Source organism: Chionomys nivalis, chromosome 18 (genome assembly GCF_950005125.1).
Source record: "Chionomys nivalis chromosome 18, mChiNiv1.1, whole genome shotgun sequence".
NCBI lineage: Eukaryota > Metazoa > Chordata > Mammalia > Rodentia > Cricetidae > Chionomys > Chionomys nivalis.
Window position 1 is genome coordinate 6,414,646 of NC_080103.1, and position 28,000 is coordinate 6,442,645.

The 28,000-nt window shown below is 46.0% G+C and overlaps 2 protein-coding genes across 2 annotated transcripts; one reads left to right on the forward strand and one right to left on the reverse strand.

The window, feature by feature from the left end:
- The first annotated feature begins 213 nt into the window (after positions 1–213).
- Positions 214–1,208, forward strand: LOC130890078 (protein S100-A8-like). Its single transcript, XM_057794022.1, has 3 exons — positions 214–263; positions 691–852; positions 1,013–1,208. Exons 2-3 carry the CDS (start codon positions 712–714, stop codon positions 1,139–1,141), a joined length of 270 nt encoding a protein of 89 aa, XP_057650005.1. The 5' UTR covers positions 214–263; positions 691–711; the 3' UTR covers positions 1,142–1,208.
- A 24,102-nt stretch (positions 1,209–25,310) lies between these two features.
- On the reverse strand, positions 25,311–27,493 carry S100a9 (S100 calcium binding protein A9). The gene is made up of 2 exons (XM_057794009.1): positions 27,334–27,493; positions 25,311–25,608 (listed from the first exon to the last, which is right to left on the reverse strand). The coding sequence occupies exons 1-2, from the start codon at positions 27,484–27,486 to the stop codon at positions 25,417–25,419; spliced, it is 345 nt and encodes a 114-aa protein (XP_057649992.1). The 5' UTR covers positions 27,487–27,493; the 3' UTR covers positions 25,311–25,416.
- Between the last annotated feature and the right edge of the window lie 507 nt (positions 27,494–28,000).

The window sequence follows — 28,000 nt, forward strand, 5'->3', positions numbered from 1 at the left end:
TCTTGGTTTTTCCTGCTGGGCACTCCTGTCTGATAAATGTCTTCTCTGTCGCAACACTCCCACTTCCTAAGACTCGGATGCCTACTGTGCTCAGTGATTGACACATGGGCCCGGTTGGGAAACCGAAGCTGTGGCAACTCTGGAAGGGAAGAGTGTTGTTTCCATAGCCCGAGGCTGTGGGCAGCTGGCCAAACTTTCTGCTATAAAAGCAGCTGTCACTTAGCTTCACACATCCTCCGTCAGCTCTGTCTCAGGGACATCGGGTGAGCAGAGCTGTGGGAGTCTATCTCACACTGCAGGCTTTCCTTAGGGAGGGGTGAGGGATGGAGTATCCTCTGAGAGGGCGAGGAACCTTGGGAAAGTCTGCAGCACAGATCAGACACTTGAGGATGAAGGAAGGGGAATGAGGGTGAGGAAGAAGTAGAGCCTTCTAGCAGTGTCTAGAAGAGGGCAGGGAGTGTTTCGTGGGGCATTTGCTAAATTTGTGTGTGTGTGTACTGAAGCCCCTCCATTGCTCCATCCTATTCCCTTCTCATCAAAGAGAGAGAGACATTTTCCAGCTTTAGTAATCTGGGAGGCACAGGCCAGGCCAAAGCTACTTCTTGGTTCACCAACCTTGTGACCATTTACTCAGTCCTAACTCCGCCGTAAGTAACTGCAGCGCTCATCCCTTGGGGCTCTTCCTTTCAGGTGAGCAAATCTCCAGCTATCATGCTGTCTGACCTGGAGAAGTCCTTGGAAAACCTGGTTGAAGTCTACCACAAGTACTCCCTGCTGAAAGGGAACAACCACGCCCTCTACAAGGACGACTTTGAGAAACTGGTCACTACTGAGTGTCCTCAGTACATACAGGTGAGGAGGTGCTGCATTCTCGTGGTTCTCTGAGGATGCTGGGGTGACTGCTCCTCCATGTCTCTTTGTAGAGATGGTAGCCAGTGCTCATCTCCAGATAACCATTGCTGAGTTTTCCCTAAAATCTTTACAGTCTGCCTTTCTCTCTCACTTTTGACAGAAGAAGAATGTTGAAACCCTGTTCAAAGAGTTGGACATCAATCAGGACAGGGCAATTAACTTCGAGGAGTTCCTGGTGCTCGCGGTAAAGGTGGGCATAGCAGCCCATGTAGACAGCCACAAGGAGTAGCAGAGCTTCTGGCCCCGGGCTGGGCCCCTGGACATGTCTACAGAATAATAAAGTTGTCATACCTCAGGCCTCTCGGAGTCTGTTGCCTTTACTGGGGGTGAAGGAAGGGTTGGAAGACTGGGAGGGGAAACCGTTGTTTTTGTCCTTACTGATTGCCATCCTTCAGTCCTGTCCCAGTGACTGTGCCTCTCCCCAGTATTCTCCGAACTGTTATGAGTCTCTTTTGACCTCTGAAGTTTGAGCCACTGGTTCTAGGATTTAAAATTTTTTTTAAAGTCTATGACTTAGACCTGATAGTTTTGCTGGTTGGTTCTAAATGGGAGATTTGGAAACAGAGGGATGCTAGGAGACTGTGGGACATAGCTTAGTTTCTAGTTAAATGTCTTAGATGTGACCTTTTGGAAATTAGTGGGATAGATATGAAGGGTGTATGTTTGGGAGTGGAGGAGGAGCAGAGAAGAGAGGGAAGGGGAAGGCAGGAAGGCAGGGAAGGAGGAAGGGAGGGAGGGAGGGAGGGAGGGAGGGAGGGAGGGAGAAGGGAGAGGACTGATTTTCTGTGGCAGGTGGATGGTCTTTAGTCAGACCTTAAGCACTAGTAGAGTCCCATCTGGTAGCACATCCCAACCTCAATTAAAGATATAGAAATGAGTAAGTAGGTCAATGTATTTCTAAAGCTCAAAGGACAGTTCTGGCCATCTGAACACTGACTAACTCCCCACCACTACATCTGTGGATTTTGCTGGGGTCTGGTCATCTGTGCACTGGCTAACTCCCCATCACTACATCTGTGGATTATGCTAGGGCCTGATAAAACGAGAAAGCCAGAGACCTTTAACCAGAGCTTAGCCATTGAACTGGGTTAATTTTTTAATTCAAAAATTTATTTTTGTTTTTTAAATAAAAATTTAAACTTCATATGTGTTCTGTAATTACATCATTCCTTCTTCCTTCTCTCCTTGTCTACCTCTCCCATGTCATCCCCATACTCCCTCTCAACTCCCTCTCAAATTCATGGCCTCTTTTTCCTTAATTATACTCGTTAAATACATATATGACTAAGCATTTAAATAAAACCTCTTAATCTAGTGTTGTTTGTAGGGGTGACCACTTGGTATTCGTAACCAGTTAGCAGGCTCATTCTTGGTAAAGACTGGTTTTCCCTCCCAGCAGTGATTAGTTGCCTGTAGTTCTTCATCTAGGGGCAGAACTCTGTTCTCCTGCTCACATTGCCATGCCAGTTAGTGTCAGAGTGTCCAGGTTTTGTTTAGGCAGTCATTGTTGAGATTTCAGGGAACAGCTTTCCTGTCCTGTGCAGAAGACACAATCTCACAACAGATACTCTCGCCCTCTGGCTCACCACAGTGTTTCTGAACCCTCTGCTGTGACGTTGTTGCTGGGCACCCAACCTCAGTTATTCTCTGTATGCATTTGACGGGGTACGGCTTCTGTAGTGCTTCCCGCTTCTTTAATGAGGGGTGAGAGCTGCACTTACCTCTGGGTATAAGGGTAACTATCTAGAATTAATTAAATTATATATAAATTATAAAAATATATATAAAATAATTTTGGTTTAGGAAAATGGCAGCTGTATGCTCTCCTCTAGGGTCCAAGAACCACAGGTAGATGGCTAGGATTGTGATATAGGCATGATTTTCCTCCTATTAAGTGGGTCAGTAGATGGTTGTTGGTTACTGCCCCGATACTAAGGGCCACTATCGCACCTTTGGAGATATCTTGTCATGCTAGTCCATGTTGGTCCACGGGCCTCACATATGGTCCTTGCTAGCAGCCATCATCCCTTCCTGTACAATGGAAACTAGTTTTCAGAGAGGAGGCTTCTGGTTCAAGTTCAGGTCAATTGCCCCAAATCTTATGTTTGGTGTTTCCGGCAGTAAGGATTTGCCTTCAAATTCTGGGAGACAGCCAAGGGCAACAGTGGCTGTCTGTGGGATTAGCTTGAACTCCCATGGTCCAATAACTAAAGGAGGAATCTTAGTTAGGGCTTCTAGTGCTGTGATGAAACACCATGAACAAAAGCAAGTTGGGGAGGAAAGTATTTATTTTGTTCATACTTCCAGGTAAAAGTCCATCCCCGAGAGACGTCAGGGTAAACATCTAGTAGTAGAAACTAATACAGAGGCCATGGGGGAGGGCTGCTTACTAGCTTGTTTCTTGTGGCTTGCTCAGTCTTCTTTAGACCATCTAGGGCCACCAGCCCAGGAGTGGCACTGTGTACACTGGGCTCAGCCTTTCCATATCAACTGTCAATCAAGAAAAGGCCTACAAACCAATATCGTGGGAAAATTTCCTCAATTGTGGGTTCTTCTTCTCAAATCACTCTAACTTGTGTTAAATTGACATGAAACTAGCCAGTACAACTGACACCTTGTCAGGTCGACACACAGACATGTAACTGTTAAACCATTTCTTTCCTTTTATCCCCACGATCGCATATTAATATGGATATCACAATATAAATCATAAATAACTTTAAAAGCCTATAGTCTTATGAGTTTAGTCTCTTTAAATCATCCAAAGTCTTTTTCAGTGTTCAAATCCACTCTAAAATATTCAAAGTCTCTTTAAAATTCCAAAGGCTTTTAACTGGGAGTCCCTATAAAATCAGAAAGTAAGTTAAACACTTTATTACTTTAAGAAGGAAGACCTAAGGCATGGTTGAAATCAAATCAGAGCAAACCCCAAATCCAGCAGTGTAAAGAATCACTGCTTACTGTTTGAGAGTCACTCACAGCCCCCTGGGCTCCACAGGGCCTGAGTTACTCCCCTGGCTCTGCCCACAGTAGCACACAAAGCTCATCTCCTAGGCTCAGCCTGGCTCCCCGGCTGCTGCTGTCCTTGGTGGTTGTCCCATAGTGTCAGCATCTCTAAAATGCTGGGGTCTCTATTGCAGCGAGGCTGTTTCTTCAACAGTGTCCCTTTCTTAGTTCTCCTCAGGGACTATGACCCTGCCACATGGTGCCAAGTCTCATCTTCTATCTCTGACCCCTTTAGTCCTGGAGTCTCTACTTCAACTGAGGCTGCATAATTCACCAATGACCTTCTTTGGCTTCTCACAAGGTCAAGTCTTAGGGCTCTTCATGACCTTCCCTGGCTTCTCACAGCGTCAGGTCTTAGTGCTCTTCATGACCTTCCCTGGCTTCTCACAGCATCAGGTCTTGGCTGCTCTTCATGACCTTCCCTGGCTTCTCACAGCGTCAAGTCTTAATGCTCTTCATGACCTTCCCTGGCCTGTCACAGCATCAGGTCTTGGCTGCTCTTCATGTTCTCTTCATGCCTTCAAAACCAATACCACCTGAAAAATTCTTACATATTACCAAGTTTGGTGCCTGCATAGGGTATAGCCTTGGCCCCTCTGGACCAGTTTGTGTGCTGACCCTGAGAAAACACTTCCCAGAAGATTTCACTTCAGTGATGATGCTGGTCTTCTCTTAATCACAGCTGACTTCTAACCAAAGCAAAGGTTTCACTTTAGGGGTTCTTAATTCACACTATTGAATGGTCCCAGGGGAGTGTTTAAGTGCCTCAACACTTCCTCTGTCCTCTGCACCACCATCAGCACTAACTTCCCAGTTCCCACAACAGCTCTCTGAACTCTGGACACTCAGGGGTGTTCCTAGCTCCAAATTTCAAAGTCCTTCTTCAGTGCTTTCCAAAACATGGCCAGATCTGTCAGAGCAACACTCCATGACCTGGCACCAATTTCTGTTTTGTTTATGCTTTTATTGTAGTGATAAAACATAACGAGCAAAAGCAACTCAGGGAGCAAAGAGTTTATTTTAGAGTACAACCTGTAGTCCCTCATGTAGGGAAGTCAGGGCAGGAACTCAAGGCAGGAACCTGAAGGTAACAACGGAGGCAGAGGTCTGTCTCCCAAGCGCTAGGGTTAAAGGAATGCACCCCCACTACCCAGCTGAACACTTTTTGAGATATTTCTTAGCCATTTTAATTTTTTCTTTTGAGAATGATTCGTTTCAATCCATAGTCCATTTTTTTTTTAAAGAAACCTGGATTTTTGTTTTCTTAATTCTTTGATATTCTGTGTATCAACCCACTACCCGATACACAGCTGGTAAAGACTCTCCATCACTCCATGGCTTCTCTTTCACTTCAGAGATTGCTTCCTCAAGACTAGGGCAGAGCTGAAGCAAGGCCTGGAACAAAGCCGGTGGGACTGACGAAACCAGGCTGATGTACAGAATGTGAGACCTGGAATACATTTTGGGATTAGGGAGGGTGCAGAAAACCTAGCATTTGAGGATCTCACCAGACTGTGCTTGAGCAAAGAGTGAGTACCCTACTTAAGGCCTAGAGGTGGTGAAGGCAGGTTAATGCCAGGTAAGCTGACCAGACTGGGCTGGTACACGGGACGTGTGACCAGGGCCAAGCCTGAGGGTTACAAAGGTACAGGAAAGACTAAAATAATAATAATAATAATAATAATAATAATAATAATAATAATAATAATAATAACTATTATTTATTAATAGTTATTATTATTATTTTTGGTTTTTGGAGACAGGGTTTTTCTGTGGTTTTGGAGCCTGTCCTGGAACTAGCTCTTGTAGACCAGGCTGGTCTCGAACTCACAGAGATCCGCCTGCCTCTGCCTCCCAAGTGCTGGGATTAAAGGTGTGCGCCACCACCGCCCCGCAGTTATTATTATTATTATTATTATTTGTGTGTGTGTGTGGTAACATACACGAGGGTCAGAGGCCAACATGGTGGATCAGTTCTCTCCCCCTCCACCTTTACATGAGTCCAGGGATTAGATTCAGGCTCTTAGGCTTGAGCACCATGCATTTTACCAGTTGAGCCCTTGGACTGGATTTCTGATCTGTGGCTTGGGAAACTTTCTGTTGTCCTTGCTTGTGTGTTAGTGATAGGGAAGATAGAGAACTGTTACTAGAATCATCAAACTAGGGTTGGTGACATAGCCATTGTTTATGGTATGTACCCCTGAAGTAGGGTTGGTGGCGTAGCCAGTGGTTATGGGTGTAGTCTCCTGAAGTAGGGTTGGTGACGTAGCCAGTGGTTATGGTGTAGTCTCCTGAAGTAGGGTTGGTGACGTAGCTAGTGGTTATGGTGTAGTCTCCTGAAGTAGGGTTGGTGACATAATTCTCAAATGTGTCAAAGACGGGATCTGTACCAAACCTGAGAAGATGAGTTGGCCCCCAGAAGCCATGCGAAGGTGGACAGAGAGAATAGACTCTACAGAGTTGGCCTCTACATGCTCACAGTGGCTCATGCAGGCACACACACTCAGAACAATGAAGTTAGCCAAGTGTCAAAGACTTGACAAGCTTGAGAACACCAGTCCTAGCTGTTGGCTTTTTGTTGTACAAGGTGGACTGTTGTGGACTGTATTTTGGATGGGTGGGTAGAGCCTTTGGGAAGAACTATGTTCCCAACTGTTGGCTCAGTTTCCGATTGCTGCCCACAACCCTTTGATCTTGCTTTGGAAGCTAAAGGTGTCCTGATCCCTGGGTGGTGGATACCAGCTTGAAGTTTGTCTGCCCTGATGTGGCCACCTAGCCACTGTATGATTGCAGCAGGGACCGTTCTTGGGCCTTTACCCTGCTCAGATTGTCATTATACCCTGGGTTCCTGAGCGGAGCTGAAGAAAGGAGCTGACCCTGAGATGACCAGGTGAGGGTTCTTTGGAAAACGTGGATGTGTTTCATGCCCAGTAGTAGGAGAGGAGGGACTAATCACACAGGAATTCACAAGAACGTGCTGTTCCCTAAAGGCAGGTAAAGTACTGTTAGGTACCTAACTAGCTGCCAGTAGGATGACTCTCTGTTTGTAGTAGACACAAGATGCAAATGGAGAGGGACCTGTGCCACCTTCCTGTTTACCCTGTTCTGAAAGACCCCAGCGTAGCTGCTGTTATGCCATTTTGCAAGGCTTTCACACAGTGTAAGTGTAAGTTCAAGGTAAAGTCGGTACTCCTAGGTTGCCAAACAGGATACATCAGGCCTAGGAGGGGAACAAAAAGTTCTGGGAAAAACTACATGTGCCCTAGATAGAGCCAAGTCAGCTATTATCAGATCTACATGTGCCCGAGGAGCTTGTCCCCAAGTGAACCCATCGCCTCATTCGAACTGACCAATGGGATCCCTGTAACCATCCATCTGCTTCTATATGCCTGCCTCTGCTGCCCTTTTCCTATAAAAAGACCTTCTCCCAGACTGCAGGGCGTGCAAGTCCTCCGAAAGACTTTGCCGCCTGCAGGTACCTGTGTACACCCAATAAACCTCTTGCTATTTACAGCCAGTGGTCTCGGACTGTTCCTTGGGTTCAGGGGTCTCCTCCTGAGGGAAGGTCCTCCCCGAGGGTCTTTCAGTTCTTTATCAGCAGCATATCTGTGCAGATACTGGGCAGCCAGTCTGCTAAGAGCAAAGGCTTGGACTCCATAGGTACGGGAGTGTGGCCACAGAGGAGGAAGTGGGCAGGCCACGTCACACAGGTAAAGAAGCAGGCCTTCCAGATAGCTAGACCCTAAACAGAGGGGCTGACAGGAACACAGCCGGCCTCTCTGCAGCCCGGGTCAGAGGCAGCTGGACTGCGGCCATGCCTCACTGTCGGGCATTGCCCAGTCCTGCACACCCCGCGTGCCGCATTAACCATGCCCAGTGCTCTGGGACCACTTATTCCCAGATGTGCCCTGGATGGTCTAGGCACTTGCTGCTGCCCAATCACCGGGTGAACAGGCTCCTTCCATCTGATTTGTCACACAAGGGACTTCACCTGTTTCCTTGTAGCATAGCACCTGCTCTCTCCCTACTTCCTCCTTCTCTTAAGAACCTTAAAAGAAGACACCTTGCTTTGTTTGGTGGGGTGAGGAGTTAAGATTTTTCTTCAGATCCCCTCTATACTGTTGGCATTAATAAATTCTCTTGCACAAAGGAGGAGTCAATTAGAATCCATGCCTTTCTCTCCAACCTTCTCTCTGCTCCCTCCCTAAAAGCTAACAGGGAATTGAGAGGTATGGAGTAAAGTGCTTTCTTCAGTTTTCTGAATGGATATATCCTTTCACCGTCCTCCTCAGGCAGAGCAGTGAGGACACTGTGCAGTTTTATGAATGGATATATCCTTTCACCGTCCTCTCAGGCAGGAGCAGGGTAATGCAGAGACAAGGATAAGCCAATCTGGAGATGGACTCCTCTTATCATGCTCTATGTTTTTCTCATGCATAATTCAAAAGTGAGTAGCTAGTGACAAAGTGGCCCAGGGAAAAGATTGGAGAGGTTCTGGGTTCACCAAGACACATCCCAGGTCCCACTTAGTACTGAGAGAGTTGATGTATGGAGAACAGCTCTGGAATACACAGAAGAACACAGCCTATCTACTCGGGTGGTGGAGGTGGTGGTGGTTGTGGTGTGTGTGTATGTGTATGTGTGTGTGTGTGTGTTTGTGTGTGTGTGTGTGTGTGATGGGGTGGGAGGACTTGTCTCAGTGTTTTGGATTCCTCTTGAAATTCCCTTTTGGACTTGCAGCCACTAGATATCTGAGGACATGTAATGCTTGCCCTTAGCTGAAATTTAGTGAGTTAGCTTTCTCTGAGCACACCTAGTTGAAGCATTGGGAAGGTGGTCCAGATTGCCCTGTGAATGGGCACTTATTAGGAAGAATTAGATGAACACAAAGCTACCAGCAACTGATTCCAAACTCATGGTTGGACAGGGAAAGATGAAGTAAGGGAAACAGGCCCCTGATGCTCCATGAAGGAGTGGGCTGGGATTATCATAACAGAACCCATCATAGAGTCAGGTAGGGCCTGTGGCCCAGAGCACGGTGATTTGACCTCCTGTTTCCTCATTTGCAGAAGAAAAACAAGGTAGTGGGAGGTTGAGAAAAAGTGGCTTGGCAGGAAACCTCATGCAACACTTGAACCACAGAGGAGACCTTGGCTCACCGATTGAGGCAGATCCGGCCACTGAGATTTCCGGGGTCTGCAATTTTCCTGTCTATCCAGGTTCTCGACCCAAGGCCCAGTTCGGCCAAGATCCCTCTGATTGTAATAGTGGTGTAGAAGGGTCTAGAGAGGGTCTGGAATCGGGAAGCTAGTCCCCAGCAGCTGAACACAAGAGCTTACTCTAGTCGGGCACCTCTACACATATTCCACTTGGGAAATGAACCATTTTGGCTGGGTTCAGACCTCATCCCATCTGCTGGCCTCCAAATTCAAGTGGTAAAGAAGGCTAGGCAAGCTACCAGTGTTCCTTGAGTTCCAGCTGCACAGTGATGCGAAGGAAAAAAATAATTTCTACCCGAGAAAAGACAAATGGCGGCCGCTTATTTCCTGCCGTCATCTGTCTGGAAGAAAGTGGGTCTTGTTCCTCGTCGTCCTTTGGTACTTGAGGAAAGGGTTCTGTGAGGTATGTCTGATTGCAAAGTTTCAGCCATAAACAGGGATGATTTGCTATCTGCTGGACAGGGCAGGGTGGTTTGCATCTTGATCAAGATGGTAAACCCCGAACTACCATGGCCATCACCTTGTTCAAAGCTCAGTGACTCGCTTAAAAAATCTGAGCATCTGCTTCTTGTTTTCACATACTTTTGAATATTTTGTGATGCAGGTGGGTCATCTTTCTATCTGTTGTTTCATTGGTTAAGTAATAAAGAAACTGCCTTGGCCCCTTTAATAGGACAGAAAATTAGGTAGGCGGAGTAGACAGAACAGAATGCTGGGAGAAAGAAGCCGAGTCAGGAGTCGCCATGATTCTCCCACTCCAGACAGACGCAGGTTAAGATCTTCCCTGGTAAGCCAACTCGTTGGTACTACACAGAATATTAGAAATGGGTTAGATCAATATGTAAGAGCTAGCCAATAAGAGGCCGGAACTAATGGGCCAGGCAGTGATTAAAAGAATACAGTTTCCGTGTAATTATTTCGGGGCATAAGCTAGCCATGCGGGCGGCCGGGTGCCGGGGACGCAGCCCCGCAGCTCCTATTACAACAGAGTGGCGCCCAGCGTGATAATGAACTCCACGTAAAACCTGAGAGGGCTTAAAAAGGAGAGAGAGAGAATTTAAGAAAGCTTTTTGCTGTTTGTTGGTTGCGTGCGGCAAAGAAATTGTCCTGACTCAGCAACAGGAAAAAAACTGGCTGTTTTAAAATGCCGGCTTTCTGGGCTGTGTCGCCATCGCGATCTCTGTCTGGCTCCTGCTGGAGACAGAGTCTTTGAACGGGGCATTTGGAGTAAAGTGCTAAGGCTTGCTTGATGGCAATGTGGACTGCTGTGTGCCTGGAACTGTGTGTGGCTCAGGGGCACCAAATGGCTCTGAGGCAGGAGCAGCTCAGCTCCGCCATGCTGAACTGTGTTGGTCTCAGGCAGGAACTACCGTAATTACCATAATAACAGCACAGTTAAGGTTTCAGCTGGGCAGGACACAGGCAGTACCGTATTACCCCTACATGGTGCAACTTAAGTTTTTAAGAAGTGCTTAACATTTTAAGAAATGCTCCTGGATAGTAAAAACATTACAGATTCACAATGGAACTGATTCAGACACTGTTGGATGAATGTACGTAGGCTTGAGAGAAATATATATATATATATATAAAAAATAAAGTTAATGTCTTAAAAAAGGGTAAAGTCTTTAAAGAGACAGAGTACAGATAGTTATAGATTAAAAGAAATAAAGAAAAATAAGCCACGTAAAAATGGAAAATTCACAGAGAGTCTGGATTCTTTGTATTATTGTGTTTTCTTTAAAATTTTTGACTGTAAAGGAGCTAAGTGCAGAGAGACATTTCATTATATGGGCTGCCAAGCTAAACCAGAATGGATATAAGGGTATTATGATTTCAGAATATGGGTCTAAGGATATGATGCTTTGGAGAGGGTCTTCTTTTGTTTTCACAGAGGATGAGACTCTGTGGATTTCTTCTATCCCAATATGGTATGATAGACCACGCCCTCCTGAAAGGTTACTGTGAACACCCTCAAAAAATTACTTCACTCAACTGCCAACTGAGATGACCCTGGCACACAGGTTATCCCATAAAAGACCTGAATAACAGCGCCCCCATACAGCAGGAAGCAGTTTGGAGAGAAAAAACTGCGCCCATGTTCCCAAATATTGTTTATAAATGTTCTTTTACATTTAAAGGGGGATATGATATAGATATGAATAATTTACATTGGTATGGATTTTAAGGTCAATTTTGTTATATGTATATGTATTTCTGATCTTGATTAAGGTATTGTGATTATGTAGTTCATCTAAAAATGTAATGTATAATTAGGAAATATAGGTTGTTAATGGATAATCATCAATAATAGTCAAATTTGTAGTCATGTTAGATTTTCTAGATATATAGAGATATATTTCAGTTGGATAGGCATTCTTCATATCTTTCAAAGACTACAGAATATGGCATTTTAAATGTTTTAATAACTTAGGGTTTTTCATGACAATGAGACACGTCTGCTCATGGCAGCACCAAGCTACTTCAAGAGGAAGATGGGCATCGAAGAGGCTCCTTATGGAGTTTGATAGCCATTTGGGCAAGAAACTGCTCTTGCCTGGACTGTTGCATAAACTGGACACAGAGAACCCGCAGAAAGAGGACTGCTGAACTTGCCTAAAGGTGAGATGGTTTTTCGGGGTTCCTGACTCATAAAAGAGTCTGTGAGACATTCTGTAGGACACAGCAAAAAGTGACTGAACTGTCTTTGGAATTTCCTGCTTGATGAAAATGTCTGCTGGATACTATGGGCCTGAAGGCTGAAGATGGATGCCCCAACAGTACAAAAGAAGTTTGGGTGACTGTCCAGGCAGCAAGATGTCTCTGTCATTTCTAGAGTTTTGGATTTCTTGTTTACTTAGGTAATATTATATCCTTCTGGAGTCTTTGATGGAGTTGAAGAATGGATAGATAGTTATAGTTTTCCTTAGTTATGATAAGAGATAAAATAGATATAAATATTGTAACTGTAATTCTTGCTTGATAACTATTTTGTTATATGTAATCTTACTATGTTAAAGTGAAAGCCATTTTTTGTTTAAACAGAAAAAGGGGAAATGATGGAGGTGGGTCATCTTTCTATCTGTTGTTTCATTGGTTAAGTAATAAAGAAACTGCCTTGGCCCCTTTAATAGGACAGAAAATTAGGTAGGCGGAGTAGACAGAACAGAATGCTGGGAGAAAGAAGCCGAGTCAGGAGTCGCCATGATTCTCCCACTCCAGACAGACGCAGGTTAAGATCTTCCCTGGTAAGCCAACTCGTTGGTACTACACAGAATATTAGAAATGGGTTAGATCAATATGTAAGAGCTAGCCAATAAGAGGCCGGAACTAATGGGCCAGGCAGTGATTAAAAGAATACAGTTTCCGTGTAATTATTTCGGGGCATAAGCTAGCCATGCGGGCGGCCGGGTGCCGGGGACGCAGCCCTGCCGCTCCTATTACAACAATTTTGTCCACCGCCTTTTTAGAATAAAGATCTTTGAAGATTCTTTTACTAAAGAATTAAAGAACATTCTGACATAGCCCTACTATGCTTGTGGTAGGTTTTCACCGTTGCTCGAGACACTAAGGCACTGTAACTCATATGTTTATCACAGCCACCTTGTGTGAGAAGGGATTCTGATGTCTGTTTTGCTTATGAAGAGACCAAAGAGGTCAAGAAATTTGAACAACTGCTAACTAGTCTGGCAAGTGCAGAGTGAGGCCCAGATGCATGCTCGTCCCGGGTGGAAGAGACTGTCTACTGTGTGCAGGGCTGGAGAGCATCTCCAGTTGACTGATAGGGTCACACTTCCGTCCCTCCCTTTGTTTCTCTAGCCCTTTTCTCTCTTCTCCCTTCAGTGCCTCTGCTGTCCAGGGTACCAAGCAGGTGCCAATGAACTTGTCTCTGGGGCCTTCTCTTCTGCCCAGGACTCCATCTGAGACGCTTCAAGGCCTGAAGTCCTGGTGAGTCTTTCCTAGTGTAAGCAATCTTCCAGACTATGATAATTTCCTGCACACAGAAGAAGAAAATTGGCATTTCAATTTCCCTAAATTCCTGGGGTTTTTTTCCATTCTCCCCCAGGATGAGGAACCTTCCTTCCAGTCTTCTCTGTGATCCAAAGAATTCTGGCTTAGGAACTCTCCATTGGAGCACCTCCCACATGCCAACAGCATACACGCAGCCCACCTTCAGTCTGGTGGGAATCCCAACAGCTATCTACAACCTGATTGGAAAAGGACAGCCCAGTACAGCTTACCTGGAACATAGACATACAGTTAGACAGGGTTACACATTGCGAATGGTGTGTAAAGTAAGTATGTTGTTCAGTCTTACCCTCTATCCAAACATGACTTTGGACTAGAGACTCTTAGAAATGGGCATTCCTAGCCGGGTGGTGGTGGCGCATGCCTTTAAACCCAGCACTTGGGAGGCAGAGGCAGGTGAATCTCTGTGAGATCAAGGTCAGCCTGGTCTACAAGAGCTAGTTCCAGGACAGGCTCCAAAGCTACAGAGAAACCCTGTCTTGAAAAACAAAACAAAACAAAACAAAGGGCATTCCCTGGCTGAAGTTCCAAGTGCTAGACTGACTTATATATTCTGTAGGGCGCCTGTCACACTCAGGTAGAACCTGCTGTTTGGGATTTTTTGCATCCGGAGGCATTTGTGCGAAATGATCTGAACTAGGAAGGCTGATAGTTGGCTATCACATGGTTGCCGGAGGCACCTTCCAGGAACAAACCAGCAGCTGGCAGCTGACTCCCTCTGTTCTGCTGTGTGTGTCCTCATACCTGGCATAGCCACACGTGCCCTAGGAAAGCAGTATCCAGCCCGTCACTGACTCTAGAGGAGACATCTATACTACAACCTTGCCTGTTAGGACCTTCAAGACTCATGGAACTTGGTAGGGATCTGAACACTCTGATTCTCTGCTGCAGAATATGGTTGCATTTTATTAGTGTGACACTTCCTGCTGTACATGGGTAAATTTCTTAGGCAGTGAAGAGAAACAGTGGGAGAAATCCAGAAGCAGGTGTCCCTCATGGTTCCAAGCAATGGGATTGCTAAAGGGCCCTCCTTGACTTCTTGTGGTAATTTCCTAACGGGACAGATGGGATTTTGGAAGAGGTCATCACTCTAGGCCTAGATAGCCTGTCTGTGAACTGTGTTCTGGCCTTGGCTCCACAGTCAGGCCCCGAGAGCTCTGTTGGTCCAGGTGTGCAGTGGATCTGAGAGACAAACCTTGGTCATCAGATCCAAGGATGTCTGAGGGCACACGGAATTAACTTGCTTTGCTTTGAGTAGAGGGATAGGTCTCCACATGACTTCCTGACTTAGTGATCTTGGTGTGCTTGGTGTACAAAACACAAGGAATGCTTTTGGAGACTCTCGGTTCCTATAATCATGGGGCACATGCAGATGAAACTCCGTCTGCTTTGGGTGGTTCTGAGGGACTGGATTGCCACAAATTCTAATTTCCCACTGTTGGTTCAAGCTCTCCTTAAACCTGCGTGAGAGTCCTCCTTTAAGTGGCAAAGTAGCTAGAGCTTCAGAGATGCCCAACAAATGTCTAGCTCCAAATTAGTCCCAAATACGTGTTCATGGCTTCTCATCAAAAGAGCATGTGTTTTGGTGAGTACCCCTGGCCCCAGAATGGAACCATGCAGCTTCGTGGCTGACTTCAGTACCTTGCTCTTCTTCACCATGGTGACCTCAGTGTTATTGTGGAGAAAAGTATATGGCCTCATCCAGTTCTAAAGTCTCAGAGGGCAGCCATTGGACTAATTTGTTCTGGAAATTGGCATAGCGGTTTTCACACAGTGACCTATAGATTTTTTTGGTTTGGTCAGTTGATTTTGCAGTTTAAAAGTATTTCAGAGCATCACACAATCATGTGTCCTCATTTTCTGATCTGCAAGCAGATGCCTTAAATGGAAATTAAAATATCAAAATAGGTATGTGCAAAATGCAATAATTGTGCAAAATGCAATAATTGTGCATGCCATTTAATTTATAAGGTGTAATTTGCTAGAACATAGTCTAAGGATTTAGAATGGGCAGCCAGAAGAAATGCAAGTGAATTCAGAAGCCAACTACTTACACAACTAAAGAGAGAAAGGGCTCACACCTGTCTAGGAGGACAGGGGTTTAAAAGGAAAATTGGAAATTAACTGTATTAAGATAAAGACTGGGGGAGAAATGAAGATTGGGTCTGAGAGAAGAATGTCTATGAGTTACAAAGCCATTAAAGAAGAAGGTTGAGCTGGTATTATTTTCTGAAATAAAAGCTTACCCTGGCTTGGGGAGTTTTGCACAGCAGAGGTTTGGAAACAGGTGAGTTTGACACTTGGAAAAGTTACTCCACTTCTCCAAACTCATTCTTCATTGTGAAAGAGATACCTGACCAGCCCTGACCCAAGGCTGACTCATGGCTGAAGAAAGTCTTTTTGCAAGCTGGTGTCTGGCATGTTGTCAGTGGCCCAAACCGCCTTACTTCTTCTTTTTCCACATGCTTCCCACATATAATGGCACAGATATACATTCCCTTTCCAAAACAAAGGGTAAGGGAGCAGAGGGAGGAAACACTGGATCAAAGAAAGACCTAGGACCAGCTGGACAAATTCCACACTCTGCATTTCCATGTCTGATGTCAAATGCTCTTTAGATCCCCAACACCTTTCACCCTTGTTGACGGCAGCACACTTCTTTCTCTTGGGCTGTTAGCAGTTAGCAGCTCTCTCTGGCAGGTATCCCACTGCCTTGGCATCTCCAGCATCTTGGGGTCTCCAAGGCAACCCAGGTTTCAACTTTACAGCTTCATGAAATGGCCTCTCTGGGCTTCCGTTCAGGGACACCACTGACACATGCTTGCCTCAGCGGCTTTCCTTGGGCACAGAGACAATTCCATGACCCCTTTTTTCTGTCCTTGACTCTACAGCCAGAACCATGTGGGCAAAGTTGCCAAGTTCTGCTGCTTGCTGAAACTGGAATGTGGTCTCCTTTTCAATTACATCTTCACCACCTTTCTGTTTTTGATAATTTCCTTCACTGTCTAGAAACTTGCTCAGTAGACCAGGCTGGTCTTGAACTCACAGACATCCACCAGCCTCTGCCTCCTGAGTGCTGGGATTAAAAGTGTGCACCATCACCTGGCTCTAAATTGTTATTCATTACCTTTTCACAAGTTGGGAATTTAGCTGGATGGGATCTTGTCCTGAGGTCACCACTTCTTTTAATTCATTTCTTAGTCTGTTTATCTCCTTGAACACAGGATTTAGCTTTTATTCCACTTCCTGGTGCCCTGTTTCTCCCCTCAATCTGTGATTATATATATAGAAATATATTTTCCTACCTTTTGGTTTTTCGAGACAGGGTTTCTTTGTGTAACAGCCCTGGTTGTCCTGGAACTATGTAGACCAGATTGGTCTCAAACTCACAGAGATCTGCCTGCTTCTACCTCCCGAATATTGGGATTAAAGGTGTGTGCCACCACTGCCAGGTGCATTTTATATTTTTATTTGCTCAGTTTGTTCCTTTTCATTATAAATCTTCATCAGTATTACTACTAATAAACACACGAAAGAGTCTATACTAGGCTGTTTTGAGATTTGCCAACAGAATTAATCCAAAACTCCTCCCTTTAACCTCAGACAGACAAGGGGAAAAAGCAGACACATTCTTCACCAAAGTATCACAGGAATGATTTCTAGGCAACACACTAAAATTCTTCTCCTCTGAACCCTCTTGAGCCAACCCCCATAGCTCAAATCACTCTCATCTCCACCGTCCTCCACGCTTCTCCTGGTATGGCCTGGTAAGCAGCACTTGAAGCTTTCAACTGTCACCAAATGTTTGGCGGGGGCTTCACCCCAGCTCCTGGCATTCATTTTGTAATGTTGGGTGGAAAGTTCCATCTCAAGCCTCCTCCCCTGGGAGTCGCCTCAGTTCAAACTCCACCTCTGAGAAAGCCGGCCAAACAGTGACCCCTCCCCAGAGAGGGTGAGGACCACTCCCACAGGCTATTTTTTTTTTTTTTTTTTTTTTTTTTTTTGGTTTTTTTCGAGACAGGGTTTCTCTGTGGCTTTGGAGCCTGTCCTGGAACTAGCTCTGTAGACCAGGCTGGTCTCGAACTCACAGAGATCCACCTGCCTCTGCCTCCCAAGTGCTGGGATTAAAGGCGTGCGCCACCACCGCCCGGCTCCCACAGGCTATTTAAACTGCCCCCAGATAACAAACACGAGGTCTTTCTGGTCCCCCCCCCCCCCAATTCGTGTTGTCCTGAAGGGCCACCTGGGAGCACTGGCATCCATTAAACCTGGGCTTTTTCTAATTTGGTTTGATTTGGCCTGATTTGAATTATTGTGTTGGCAGAGAGGCTTGTCAGCCGAAAAAACTTAACACCAAAGTTCAAATTCCTCCAAACAAAAACATGGTCATTTCAAACACAACAGTACCCCAGTCCTTGGTACCAACTTCTGTCTTAGTTATGGTTTCTTTGCTGTGAAGAGACATCATGACCACAGCAACTCTTATAAATAAAATAATTAAAAAATAAATTAATTAAAATAGTTAATTGGGGTGGCTTGATTATAGTTCAGAGGTTCAGCCCATTATCATCATGGCGGGACGTGGCGCTGTGCAGACAGACATGGTGCTGGAAAAGTAACTGAGAGTCCTCCATCTTCCTGGCGATAGGAAGTGGTCTCCCTACTCACTTCTTAACAAACGGGGATCCTTGTAGATTTATACAAAAATTAAAGAGGTACCACAGACAGTTCCCACAAACCTGTGCTTCGTTTCTTACGTCATTTAACATATATTTCTGTTACACCCAGATTCTCGCAGTCCCCCAAAACCAACAAGGAGACCGAGTCCCGTATGTAAAAGCAAAGAGCCTTTATTTTATGCAAGTTTACAAACGCAGTCTCTCTGCATGTCCAGCCTATTAAAATAGACGGAGAGCCCCGAGCTCAGATAGAGTTGGGTTTTTATAGTAGTAAAGGTGGGGGCGATGGGTTTCTGAGCTTCAGGACTCCTGATTGGCTGACATTTGTCTAGGGGTGTCCTGGTGAGTGTGCTGGCAGGTGATCCTGTGTACAACGGTTGGAACACGTAAGGCATTTCCTTTGGATTGGAACAGAGTTCTTGGGTGATACTCAGGGAATCACAGTTTGTGGTTTTTCCTGCAGTCAGGCATTGCTTCAGGGTAAACAACTGAGACTCAGGTCACCATTAAACTGATGGCTGAGTCCTACTCTGGCAGGTGATAATGGTTGGAAGTAAACAACTTCCTTTGGGTGCTCTGTGTCCAGTTAGCTCATCAAGGCTGGCTCCTACAATTACATTTGTTAAAACTGCTTGACCACGACTAATACATTATTTAATTTTTTTCACCCAGATTTCCTTAGGTTTCAGCTGAAGCCTCTGCCCTCCCGGGATTCCAAGTTCACTTAGATTGTTTTTAACGTCACCATCATTTTTTTGTTTGTTTGTTTTTTGTAATAAACGTTCTGCAAGTGCCTCCTCCTGTCCTTCACTTCCCTGCAGTGAGACTTGCTGTCTTGGCCTATGATAGGGTGGGGCTGGTGTCTGAGAACCTGGGTACAGGTGAGTGGCAGGGCACAAGGTTTCAGACAGGCACCAGGGTGAGAAGTAAGTGAGTAAAACCTGGGCAGCAATTGTTGAGTCAAAGCCCCAGATTTGGAGGCTGTTCTTGAGCATTGGCCTTCAGTCATTTCAAAATGAATCAGAGGGTGCTGGAAGTCAGTTTGTCACCGACTTAGCACTTCTGGGCTTATACTGCGCTTTGGACTGAAGTAACTCTGTTATTGCATTGCCATTCCTATCATCCTCTATGTTGAGTATTTAGTCTCCTGCCTATTAGGGGGTCAGTTCTGGCAGGTGTTTTTGTACAGTACGAGTCAAGCTGACCCACCTACCACAGCCTTGGAAGTCAGCAAAGAGATCTGGAGTCAACCGAACAGCAGCCACTGGCCCTTGATGAAAATGCTTGGGAACCACCATCATTCTGACCTGGCCAACACAAGAAGCCTTCACAGTGGAAAAAAAGTAAGCTGAACTCTAGAAATCAGAAGGCTTTGACTTCTCACACCACCTAACATGGCTCTGGGCATGCAGAAGTGCAGCTCCTACCCCTCCAGAAGCCAGTCTGAGGAAACCACTCTTCACTTGCCCCACCCCGTCAAGAAGACAGAAAAGGTGTTCCTCTTGGCTTTTCTGGGCCGTCTTGTGCTTACCACCCAGTTCTCCTTATGTTTGCCCACAGTCAGTGTTGAGAATGTATATTTGGCTGTGTCACCCCACCCTCATTAGATGGAGGGCTTCGAGATGGTGTGTGTCTAGCAGTGTCTGACAAATGACCAGGCCCAGCGAGCCTCTACAGTACCTCCGGAAGTACTCGCCAAGTTTTTGCTCCAGAGTTCCCAAATCTGCCTGTCATGAAGCGGCCCCCATGATCACTACAAAAAACTTAAGTCATGTCACCTGCCTAGAAAACCCATCCACCCTTCTCTAATGTGTTTGAATACATTCTCATGGAGAGAGTTCTCACGCAGGTCTCACGCCAGTTGCTCTCTCTGTAGCAGAGTCTCTCCTTGCAGTCACTCCATCCTATCGTCCTCTTTGTCTTCTTGGCAGAACTCATAACCCTCTGAAATGGTCCAGCTACTTATTTCTCCTCTTGGGTGACCTTTTACTTTCCCCGAGAGACAAGTTCTAGGAGAGCAGGGACCTTATGTGCTCTGTTGACAGTCATTGTCAATAGCAGCATCTTGCATTGGTGGCTGACTCTGCAGAATGGGGAATGGAGTCACTATGCCTGGCGGAAGGCAGGGACAGCTGACGCCGAGCACGGGACAGATGATGTTGGTAGTGTTGGGGTGTGTGGGAGACAGTCAGCAGGTGACTCACACCACGGAAGGGCCTGCGGGCCTCAGCATTCATTATGAACTCCCCACTTCTCCAAGTTTTTTCAGAACTTTACTATTTTCAGAATGACGCTTAATCAATGGCAGACAGCATATAGGACAGTGGTCCCATAAGACCAAGATGGAGCTAAAAACTCATTCTTTAAAGATGAGTAATGTGTGTAAGGCACAAGGCCTCACTTGTGTGTGTTTCTGGTGATGATGGGCTATGCAGGATCACCACACTGCCTGTCATATAAAAGTATAGCACACCCAACTATATCGTGCACATAATACTTGGTCATTTAACAAATGACTACGTTACTGGTTTATGTATTTACTATTACTCAGTATTTTAAACTGTGTTCCTCCTATTTATAAAAATTGTTTACTGAGGGACTGGAGAGGTGGCTCTGTGGTTGTTCTTCCAGAAGGAACAAATTTCACTCCCAGCAGCCACACGGCAGCTCACAACTCTCTGTGACTCCAGTTACAGAAGCTCTCTTCTAGTGTTCAACAGCACCAGGCACACACATACAAGATAAACACTCATACACATAAAAAAAAATTAGAAAGAGATAAAAACTCACTTAATGAAAAACAGCACAGTGTTTTACCAGCAAGAACTACACACATTTCATGTTAGGGAAGCTTCTCAACTACAAGTGAGGCCACATCGAGTGACTAGCATGTGCCACCTAAGTCTGTGCCATCATGCTATAGAAATAATCCGCCTTCCCTGTGAGAAGTCACGTCACACACCCAGAGATTAACACATGAAAAGCTTCTTACTTAAAAAACAAAACAACTCACAGTCGATTGGAAGAGCCAAGCCCTGAGTAGAAGATATTACTAGCTTATGCTCACCTGAGGTTTATGCTTTTTAAAAGCATAATTTCTTTATTCTTTGAGTATTTTACATCATGCACCTCAATCCCACTCACCTCCCAGCCCCCACATATTCTCTCCTCATTCCTGCAGCACTCCCTAAAAGAAAATTTAAAAGAAGTCAAAACAAAACAAGTGAACAAACAGACAACAAACCCTCTTTGCCTGTCCGTGTCCCTCGTCTCCAGCGCCTCTTTATCCATCCTGTGCACTGGGAGCAATGTGTCACATGGTAAACCCTTCCATCTAATTAGAGTTTCTAGCAAATGTTCACTGCAGTGAGTCACTGGTCTGGTTCAAGGCCTCTGGTTTCTGGTACACCCGAGGCTCATGCATTTTACATGTACTGCCATCTGTCCGTCTCCATTAGGCCCCAGCCACAGGTCACACTTTGGACGATTTGTACAGACACAGGAGACTGCAAGTCTGGCCACTTGGGCAGGTGAGAAATTTACATAGCAAAGCTGTTGCTAGAATCCTCCATAAGCACCCTGGTGTTGTTCTTTCTGGACAGTTGTTATGCAGGTCCATCACCCCCCCTCCCCCACAAAGGACAGAATTATACTTTTCCTGAGAAGAGCACAGGGAAGTTAATGACAGACCAGGACCCGGTGGTAGCTGTGACTCTGAGGGTGCCCACCGAGCTGCCTGTGAGCCGTGTGCTCTTTGGGGATGGGTCTAATGGATGGTCAATCCGGTGAACAAACGTTTACATCCTAGCATTGTAAAGTTTGCTTAACTGTAACAGGGCTGGTGGGAAGACTGTTTACCTTTGGGGCATTTTGGAAGCAGCGCTCCTTCAACTAAATTCTATGTAGTGTGATTTAATGTCGCCTAAGCAAATATATCACACAATTCTATTACTTTGAGTTTCTTCTATATCAAACACACTCTATAATGTTTATACAATAGCAAATCATCCAATGCTGTTAAGTGACCCCAACTGTGTTTCCCCCTGGTGATTTGCCCTTTTCTATACTATGAGGAGACTTGGGAGCTAAATACTGTGCTTGGAGTTGTTCATGGTTATATTTGATCATAATTACTTTGCAAAGCTCAGACACTGGCACCCCAGCAGCATAGGAGTGTGGGAGGCCAGAGAGTGAGGTGAGTGAGAGAGTGTTTAGAGAAACACAGGAGGAGAAAGAGGGGAAGAGGGAATATCTCTCATAGGGCCAGGAAGCCAACCTGGTCTTGAGACAATCATGAGCTTAAGAAATTTGAGCAGCAGTTACATCATTCCTACTCTTGTTTTGGCAATTGAAATGTCAAAATTCGTAACACAGCGCTTTCTAAAATATACATTTTAGGTAACTCTGGGAGGCGGGGTGAGCGGGACTCTGAGGCTGGGTTCTGGGGTTGTGTAAGATTGCCTCACTGGGCTGCTCGCCCCAGAGGCCTCTTCCCAGTAAGATCTTGGCAAACAGGAGAAAATTACAGTCATTTATTTATGTAATGTATCAAACTTAGGATTATCCACTGAGCCTGACCCAGGTTCTGCCACGTCCCCTGGGCAAACCAACTAAAAGGGTCAAGTCGATATTGGAAAGCAGCAAGCGGAGATTTGCTCAATGTGGCCACATTGCAAGAGGGATAAGGGGCCCCCGCAAACTCCCGAGTCCATGTTCTGGGCTCTGAAGTGAGGTTGACATTTATATAAAGGGAGGGGGATGTGTGTATTTCGGTCCCACCTGGGGTTTCAGTCTCATTCTGTAAGGCAGCTTGACAAGTTGTCAGAAATCTTTCCTAGACACAAAGTCCCCCTGTGGTGGGGACAGCTTCCTTTTCCAAGCATGAGATTCCTGGGAAATCTCCCATTTTAGGGTGCATCCTTTCAGCAGTGCGACAGTCTGGCTGAGAGACGCAACTGTCCTTTTGTGTCATTGCTGCCAGACTCCATACAACAGGAGTTTCGTGCTGTGCGTTCTCTAACCAGGGACTTTTTATGTTCTGACCACAGAGGCGGTTTTGAGCGGCACCTGGTAGGCTCTGCTGAGCTCTCAGCTGGACTACGGTGCTGTCGTCAGTGCCTCCTAACGGGCTATGTGCCTGTGTCTCCTTCTCCCTCTAATCTATCCCATAACCCTTGGACTGATGTGTCCAAAGCACAAATATGATGCTAGACTTTCCCTTCCCACATCCGTTGCTGTGTCTGCCCTTGGCTCTCCCACCTGAGGAGTGAGCTCCGTGGCTCTTTACCCATCCTTTCTGTCTCTGTAACTTTCACCTCGTCTCATGTCCATGTTCCTCATTCCCACACAGCCGTGCACCCGCCACACCCCAGCCTTTTTCTGAAGCATATTTCTGTCTGTCTTGAGATGTCTGCAGTCTCAGCTTCAAGACATTTCGATTTTCACTCCTTCTAGCTAGGCTTGGTGGTTTACATGTATAAATCCCAGTGCTCAGGAAGCTAAGGCAGGAGAATCACTCCAAGCTTGAGGCTAGCCTGGGTTACATAACAAGATACTTTTTTTTTTTTAAAGAAAGAAGGTAGGAAAAAGAAAAAGAAAACAAATGAAAACAGTCCTCAGATACATTCAAGAGCACTTCACCAGCTAACACTGACTGTCTCAGGTTGCAATTCAGAATTTTAAGGAGAGTGGTAGATATATCAGCAAATTCTGATATTGGAGAAAAGCCACCTCCCTTCTGGGTAGACATTTCTACAGATTCCAGCCTCAAGGTCCCACCTAGTGTCACCCTGACTTTTCCCTTTTCATATTAGAATGACCCAAGGACCTGTCTGGTCTTCCCTGCAGGCCTTGTGGCTCCTGGCCAAGCCTCCCTCAGTGCAGTGGCTCCTTGGAGCAGTCTGGAGGGCCTAGCACTTACTGAGTGTCCCATTAATGTATCCTGAAAGAACCAGTGGCCAAAAAGTCAACAAATAAGGAAATTAGTTTTTTTCCAAAATTCTAGAGTCTTCCTGATCCACACAGGACCTTGATCAGATTCTGACGTGGCTATTTATGACTTCCTTTGTTTTTATAAAGCTAAAGCTTCTGGGAACTGCTTCCACATTGGAATATGGAATTTGGGGTAGCCCAAGTCCGTGTTCCCAGCTGTGGCCACTCACCATGACTCCAGTACAAACTATTTCTTATTCCGTTTGATGAGAGCCGGGATTTTGTGCTGAAATACTACCATGTGTCACAGCGCACCTAGATCTAAGAGGGACCTCTCCCTTTGCTAAACAGACCAGTTTTTTCCTAACAGGAAGGAGGGGGCTCAGTCACCATGACTGCCTCTGTTTAGCTCTTTACAGAAAATCCTGGGACTCTGCAAAACGATTGCTCTGAGATATTTGCCTGGATTCTAGAATGACCACCACACTCAGGGTTCATAGAGACACGAGACAAGGAGAAGTGCTCTTGACACCTGGGAATATCCATTCCCGCTGTTTTTCACCAGAGGCCAAGTCTCTAAGTAGCTGGTGTGGCCTTAAGGCTTCCCCACTGGTCACTTGTCTCAATGGCCCTGCTCCCTCTGTGTGTGAGCCTCTGCTTCCAACTTCTTACAGCTCTAGGCTTTCTACCTTTCTTGTTTAGCCATAACCAAGACTTTGTCTCTCAGGTGGGAATGCAGAGGCTGCATGGTGTCGGGACAGTGACAGCAGCCCTGAGGGCGGTGGAACAGGACACACAGATTGGAGCAAATGTCCTTGCTGGGCTGAGCTCTTGGCCACTGACGAGGGACTGCAAGAGCGTCTTCCGTTCTGTGGGGTCATCTGGTCCTCGTTGCTCACGGTCCCAATCCTCAGGCTCCACAGGCTCTGTAAACATAGTCCTATCTCTCTACAGCACCCAGGGAATTTGAGATGCAGAGCCAAGTCAGAGCTCATCTCCTTCACTGGGCAAGTGAGTGTGTTCACCCCACTGTCCTGTTGCAGTCATGGTGGACTTGGGGGTAACTGCACTTCCATTCACGTGAGAACCACAGCAGCCCATCAGCACGTACGTTTCGGATTCTATGTCTATTGGGAGATCTGCCTGCCTTCTTGCATCCTGTGTGGGCCTGTTCTCCATATATCTTTACTCAGAACACCTCCCTGGGCGTGGGTGAGGGGGAGCGAGGAGAGAGAATACAAGAATAAGAGAAGTTGCACAACGCCAAGGTAGGAGACCGTGGTCTGAGAAGTGAGGCCCAACATCAGAGATAGAGACATGGAGAGGGAGGTAAGCTTGGGGACTCAGTGTGGACATAGGTTGTTGGCTCTTTTATTATTATTATTATTATTATTATTATTATTATTATTATTATTATTATTTTGACTGGAATGGAGGACTGGAGCTTCAGACTAGGGCAGGACTGTTTAGTACTCAGACCCCTGAGAAAGACAAGTGTGAAGGCGGCAGAAACAGCACGCAGATCACTGGAATGGATAAAGACTTTATTTTTATCATTTCCCAGCCCCACAACCAAGACCATCTGGTAAGACATTTCATTTTCCCTTGGTTGGGCAGATGCAAAGTGGCTGGTCTGCTAATTACTTCCCGAAGCCGGAGCCGTGGCTGTGATTATCCCCACGTGGGTGGTTCCCCTCATGCATCTTCTCATGGGTGGCATAGACCAGCTTTGCCACCAGGATGACAAACTCCTCAAAGCTCAGCTGCTTGTCCTGGTTTGTGTCCAGGTCCTCCATGATGTCATTTATGATTTTGTCACGCCTTTTCTCCTTCTGTGGGTGAAACAGAGGAGACTTTTAGGGCTGAGTGTACCCAGGGAAGAGGACTTGGAGCACAGCGAGGGGCTAGGTGGTAAATGCAAAGGAAAACCTGGCCCCTGGCGTTAGATTGAAAAATGAGAATAATGTTCTGAGTGTTCATGGTGGAGCAGATGCTAAACATGTACTAAACGCTTTCTAATTTGTTCCCCAGACAGCCCTCTGCCTTGGACACCAGGACTCTGCTCTGTAGAAGGTCAAGCAATTAGTAAGTCTAGAACTGTGTCTTTTATCTGTATAACTACTTCAACAGATAGAAATGGAAACTGGCCTTCTGAAAGGTTCATCATTTCTACAGGTTGTGGAGGCCAGGAGGAGAGGAGGTGCACATTTGTGTCTGACTTGGAGGACTATGCACTCCCTCACTCTCCTCAGCCTCTCAGTCACCCCCACTCTCGCCCTTTCCTTGGAGGTAACTACCTGGTAAAGCTTATTTAGGCTACTAAGTGGGGGAGGCACCCCAGAAACCATGGGATCTTAGGAACAAACCAAGCTCTGCTGACCCCAAAGGATGTGGTAAAGTGTAGGGAAGACTCAGATAAAGAGGAAAGATCGAGATGCGGTAGCGGCTTCATCAGCTGACTGCAAGTCTTCCACTCACTTGCTGGAACACCTTGGCTAAGCACCACCCTGTCCCACACCCCGAGCAGTTCATGTTTGAGGTCCCAGTTTCCACTGGCTCATCACCCTGCTTCTAGCAGAGGACGTCAAGATGGCGTGTAGAACCCATGAAGAGATCCCAGAGAAGATATCCCGCAGCATAGCTTCATGTGTACCCTTGGTCTACCCTGAGTCAGTGCCTTGCTTGCCCAATATGCCCACTTATGAGGAGATGTCTGTGTCCCTAATACCTCCCATAATGACAATTCTCCAATTTTCCTTTGCGGGGGGGGGGGGGGGGGAGGAACCAGCCTATAGGAGCTGGCCTTAATATGAGCAGGCTCCTCACTCCCCTAGGGAAAATATATATATATATATATATATATATATTTTTTTTTTTTTGTGAAGGTTTTCTCTGGCTCTGATGCACATGCATGCTTCTCTCTCCCTTTTGGTGGCCACCCCCATTGCCCATGGTAGCCTTCTCTCTTTTCTTTCACTTTATGCTATTTTCTTCAATGTCCTCATAATGCATTTAATGCTCTCTTCCCTAAAGACTGGATCGTGGCCTCCATCATTTTGAATTTCTCTATCCTAATAAAGCCCAGTTTGAAGGGTAACTGGTCTCAGCTTCCTTCTCTAGGAGCCAATGATCCTGCCATGCCACCTGATTGCTTTAATAACCTATGAGTTCTTTACCAGGGACTCAACTGAAGTGTTGCCCCCTCAAAGGGGAGGTCCTTTTTACTTTTTTTAAACCATAGCCAGTCACCCCACCCTTCTGCAGCCAGCACAGACTACTCTTATGTTCCTTTTGGACTTCCAGGCCATTGAAGTTGCCTGTGTTCTTAAGGTTGTATGTCACCAACACTGGGATAATGGAGTCCCGTATCATCTCTACATTTCTCTGCCCAGAGTAGGGTACCACACATTGCAGGTGTTCAACAAAACAATTTCCTGACTTATGTCTAACTTTGAGTACCTCTAGTGACAGAACCCCACTGTCCCTGGTGGAAGGTGATGGCGTTGTCTCCCTGAATCCTACAGACTGCACCTCTTCCCTTACTAACCAAGCCTCACCTTCATAAAGTTTGCCAGATCTTTCTTCACCATCTGTTTGAATTCCTTCTGGCTCAGGGTGTCTGGGTCTCCTTCTGTCCTAGAGTTCTTGTGGAAGACGTCGATGATGGTGTTTATGCTGCGCTCCATCAGAGATGGGGTTTTGGTGGCCATCTTCTTGCTCCTCTTTGAAAACAGGACACACAAAGGTTACACATGAGCGGCTAGGGTGCTGAGCGTCCTTGGCCTGATCTGTGGCCACTGTCAAGCAGGAAAGGGAGGAGAAACACAAAGCAAAAAAAGTGATGGAACGTAAAAAAGCAAACTATTTTGCAGCAGAGCACTTAGAGAAAGCGAAGGAAGATGTCAAGAGGACAGGGTCAACCGTGGAGCCCTTCTTCTAGAGGAGGACTTGGAAGAAAGCTGGCTAAAGGAAGAAATGAAAGATCTAGCAGGCAGGCTCCCTGCCAGAGAGGACGAAGCTCACTTACCAAAGCTAAAGAGCTACCGAGTGTTTGGCAGGGGCAGCACAAGTCCTGCTTTTATAGGTAGGCAGCCCCTTGCTAGACACATGGTTGTCCCTGGGAAAGATTGCTTCACAGGTGAGCAGTGTGGTAACCCAGCCAGGGAGGGAGCCGGGTGGAGCAGGAAATGGTCACACAACTTATTTTGCTTTTTTGTGAAATTC

Coding starts and splice junctions, on each gene's coding strand:
- LOC130890078 (XM_057794022.1), top strand. CDS start 712: ATGCTGTCTGACCTGGAGAAGTCCTTGGAAAACCTGGTTGAAGTCTAC. Junction 853..1,012: donor AGTGTCCTCAGTACATACAG/GTGAGGAGGTGC, acceptor CACTTTTGACAG/AAGAAGAATGTTGAAACCCT.
- S100a9 (XM_057794009.1), bottom strand. CDS start 27,486: ATGGCCACCAAAACCCCATCTCTGATGGAGCGCAGCATAAACACCATC. Junction 25,609..27,333: donor ATCTGGCAAACTTTATGAAG/GTGAGGCTTGGT, acceptor TTTCACCCACAG/AAGGAGAAAAGGCGTGACAA.